A 3437-nucleotide genomic window follows, 5' to 3' on the forward strand; every position below is an offset into this window, starting at 1 on the left:
CAGCAGAAATATTTATGCTCAAGAAACTTGTACCGCTTGATTTAAAATGAGTAATACATGGCAGATAGATTGACGAAAAGCGTATTTTCCGAAATATCATTTTATTGATGTCATTCTTGCTGCTTCGTTCATTAAGTCATTAAGTAAGTTTCGGAGAAAATTTTTTTTTCCACTGAGGATCATTAATAATTCTCAGCGACTCCACCTAACTGCTGGATCTCCTTTCGCATCATGGCAATCGAGGCTAGTTGAGGTTGTGTCGAAGGGAACATCCTGTGCAGATCTTTACGTACAGCGGGTGTGATAGTCTCTCGGAGTTCGTTGAAGCCTAGTGCTTGTATTTCGCTTTTCGGCCAAATACCTTGGCGGTTGTATTACCGAGTGGGCATTTCCATGGTCTTCTCGATACCGGTGGCTTCCGCTAAAAAATCACAGCATATCCACGGGGTGAATGATGATGAGTGGGCGAAGCTCCGGAGGGAATCATCGGATCTCCCGCTTAAGGGGACGATAGCACAAACGCGTTAGAAACGTGCAGTACTCTCTAGTAAGGGGGAGCGGCCACAGCGTCTTACGCAGCCATTTACACATGCCGGAACGTGCACCGCGTTTGCCGACGCCATCACATGACTGCTGAGAGAGTATACCCCCCGTATTCATAAACGCTCCTCGACTTGAACTTGACTTGCCACCGCTTTGGGCAGCGCGTTCGAAACGCGTTGAAGGTAAGGCGGAGAGGCCACAGCGTCTTACACCAGCTTCTTACACGGGCCGTAACGCGCTAGCACAAACGCGTTAGAAACGCGCTAGAAACGCGGCCTTTCGTTAATGTTGGGTATTTATTGCCATCGTGGTGCGGGTGTCGATGTGCGCTTCGTGGCGTAGTCATTCTGCTCCCGGTCACTGACGCGTGCGGACGCAGGATGGTTGGCTCCGAGCGAGCTGCGACAGCGGTCGTCAACGGCCGTGGTAGCCCGTCGTTTTCCGTGCCCAAGGACTACAGGATTATTTTGCCCAACGTTTCATCAGGTGAAGCTATGAAGCGTGCAGTCATGCTGCACTGCGACATCTCAGGTCGTCCATATCGCATCGAAGACTTTCGAAAGCCCTTACAAGACGCCGGCGTCATCAAGGACGTTGCTGTAATAGGTGCCTACCAGATGTCCCACGTCTGGCTCGTTAACCTGCGGACGGATGAAGCGAAAAAGAAGCTTATAGAAGCAGGAAGGTTGGTCGTCAAGGATCGTCTTTGCATCGTCATCGACCCCAACAGGCAAGAGGTGCGTCTGAAGTTGCATTGGGTGGCTTTGGATGTCACGAGCGATAACATTCGGAGGGCATTCAGTGAATACGGCGAAGTGAAGGAGGTGACCAATGACAGGTGGAAAGCGGAGGGCTTCGAATGTGCTGACTCTCTGACAAAGTTTGTGCGATTGTTTTTGAAAGAGGGTATCGCACTGGACAACATACCGCACCAGATGCGCCTGGGCAGCGGTACAGTGCTCATTGTGGCGCCAGGACGAGCCCCTCTTTGCCTTCGTTGCAAGCACACGGGTCATATACGGCGTGATTGCAGGGTACCGAAGTGCGCCGAATGTCATGCGTTTGGCCATGGACAGGAGGCATGTACTCGCAGCTACGCCAAAGCCGTGGGCAGATCTACGGTTGTAGACCAAAGCGAGCTTGTCATGGACGAGGAAGAGGCAGAGCAAGCTGCGGCACCTGCGACAGCCGACAAGAGCGGAACCGATCAGGGAGCTGACAAGGAAGTCCGCGTCTCGGGGCTGCAGACGCCGGCCATGACGGTGTCCAGCGTCGGTGAGCACCAAGAGACTGCTACAACGAACGCGGTTGGCGTTGGTCCGGTGCTCCAGGATGAGGGCCCCACGGGAGAGTCCTCGGACGCGACCAGCGTCTCTCAAACGCAGCAGGCAGCAAGCATAAAGCCAGCGGTCGACGAAAGTGCTCTGGGAAATATGGACGCGGAGACAACCCCGGCAAAGCGTCGCCATGACGACGTGAGTGCGGTGTCGCAGGAGCAGCGTCTGAGACAGGTCGAAGCTTCGCTGGAAGCGAATGGGGTGACGAAGAAACCTCGCAGCGCCGTTCGGACGCGCGCGTCGTCCCTGACAAGGGGCGGCAAGGAGGTGAACTCTTAGACGCCACTATGGCGACTGCACAAAGCGTCGAGATGGGAAATGAGGGCGTCTTGCCGGCGGTCTCGTCCGGCAGGAAAATTGTGTCGTTGGAAAGGTCCCTGCGCGTAGGAACAATTAATGTACGAGGATTAGCGACTAAAAGAAGGCAAAATCAGTTGTATCGTATTGCGATAGAACAAGAATTGGACATAATCGCAGTGCAGGAAACTAAAGTTCAAGGCGAGGACCAGACCGACGGCATGTTACGCCCGTTCTCGGCGCATTATAGTGTGTGCGTCAGTCATGCGGTTGGGACGTCAGGAGGGTGTCTATTATTGGTGCGTAGTTGCTTAGGTATTGTTATACAGTCTGTTATAAGCTGTCCATCGGGCCGCTTTGTAGTTTGTGACTTTGTTTTTGCCGGCAATGAATGGCGCGTGTTTTGTTTGTATGCTCCAACTGACGTTGCACAGCGTCTAGATTATTTCGGCCGCATTAGTGAGTATTGTAACACTGATCGTATACTGATCCTTCTCGGCGATTTTAATTGTGTATGCTCAGCACGAGACAAAACGAGTACTACGCCGCACCGTGAGACTAGCACGATAAAGTTAATGGATATCATCAACGATTTCGCTCTGGAAGATGTGGGAGAATGTATTACCAGTGGGTATAATGTCCAATTCACGCATTTTCAAGGTTCTAGTCACGCACGCTTAGATCGTGCATATGTGTCGCTGGATATTGTGCCTCTGTGTAAGGATTATTGCGTAACACCCCTCTCCTTCACTGACCATTGCCTCGTGATGTTTAGTATTTGCAGCAAAAAAGAAAGAAAGGGAAAATTTAACTGGGATTCATGGAAAATTAATAATAAACTACTTGATGACGATGTTTTCAAAACTCTAGTACATGAGGGCATACAAGAACTGTACCGTGACAGTAATTCAGAAGCTGGGCCGAAATGGGAAATATTTAAGCAAAAAATTAAAATGAAAGCTGTAGAAAGAAGCAGCATACTTAAACATGAAGAACGTATTCACGAGAGACTGTTACGTTCAAACCTGCAAACTCTTGTCAAAGAAGAGTGTCTAACGCCTGGAACCTTTAAGGGAGATATCCGTGCGGTGAAAGAAAAATTGGAGTTGTTAGACATGGAAAGATTTCGGGGTGCAATTATAAGAGCGAGAGCAGAGAAAACGGTAATGGCCGAAAGGCCTACAAAGCGCGCACTAGGGACGGAAAAAAGTTACGCGCAACGTAATATAATTGCAGAAATAACATACAATGGTGCCTTGA

The 3437-nt window shown here is 50.3% G+C and overlaps 1 protein-coding gene across 1 annotated transcript; it reads left to right on the plus strand.

Annotated features, from left to right (window-relative positions):
• The first annotated feature begins 861 nt into the window (after positions 1 to 861).
• LOC125946519 (uncharacterized) lies at positions 862 to 2883 on the plus strand. Its single transcript, XM_049670025.1, has one exon. It carries the CDS (start codon positions 924 to 926, stop codon positions 2157 to 2159), a length of 1236 nt encoding a protein of 411 aa, XP_049525982.1. The 5' UTR covers positions 862 to 923; the 3' UTR covers positions 2160 to 2883.
• The last annotated feature ends 554 nt before the right edge of the window (positions 2884 to 3437 follow it).

Source organism: Dermacentor silvarum, chromosome 7 (assembly GCF_013339745.2).
Source record: "Dermacentor silvarum isolate Dsil-2018 chromosome 7, BIME_Dsil_1.4, whole genome shotgun sequence".
In the NCBI taxonomy this organism is placed as follows: Eukaryota; Metazoa; Arthropoda; class Arachnida; order Ixodida; family Ixodidae; genus Dermacentor; species Dermacentor silvarum.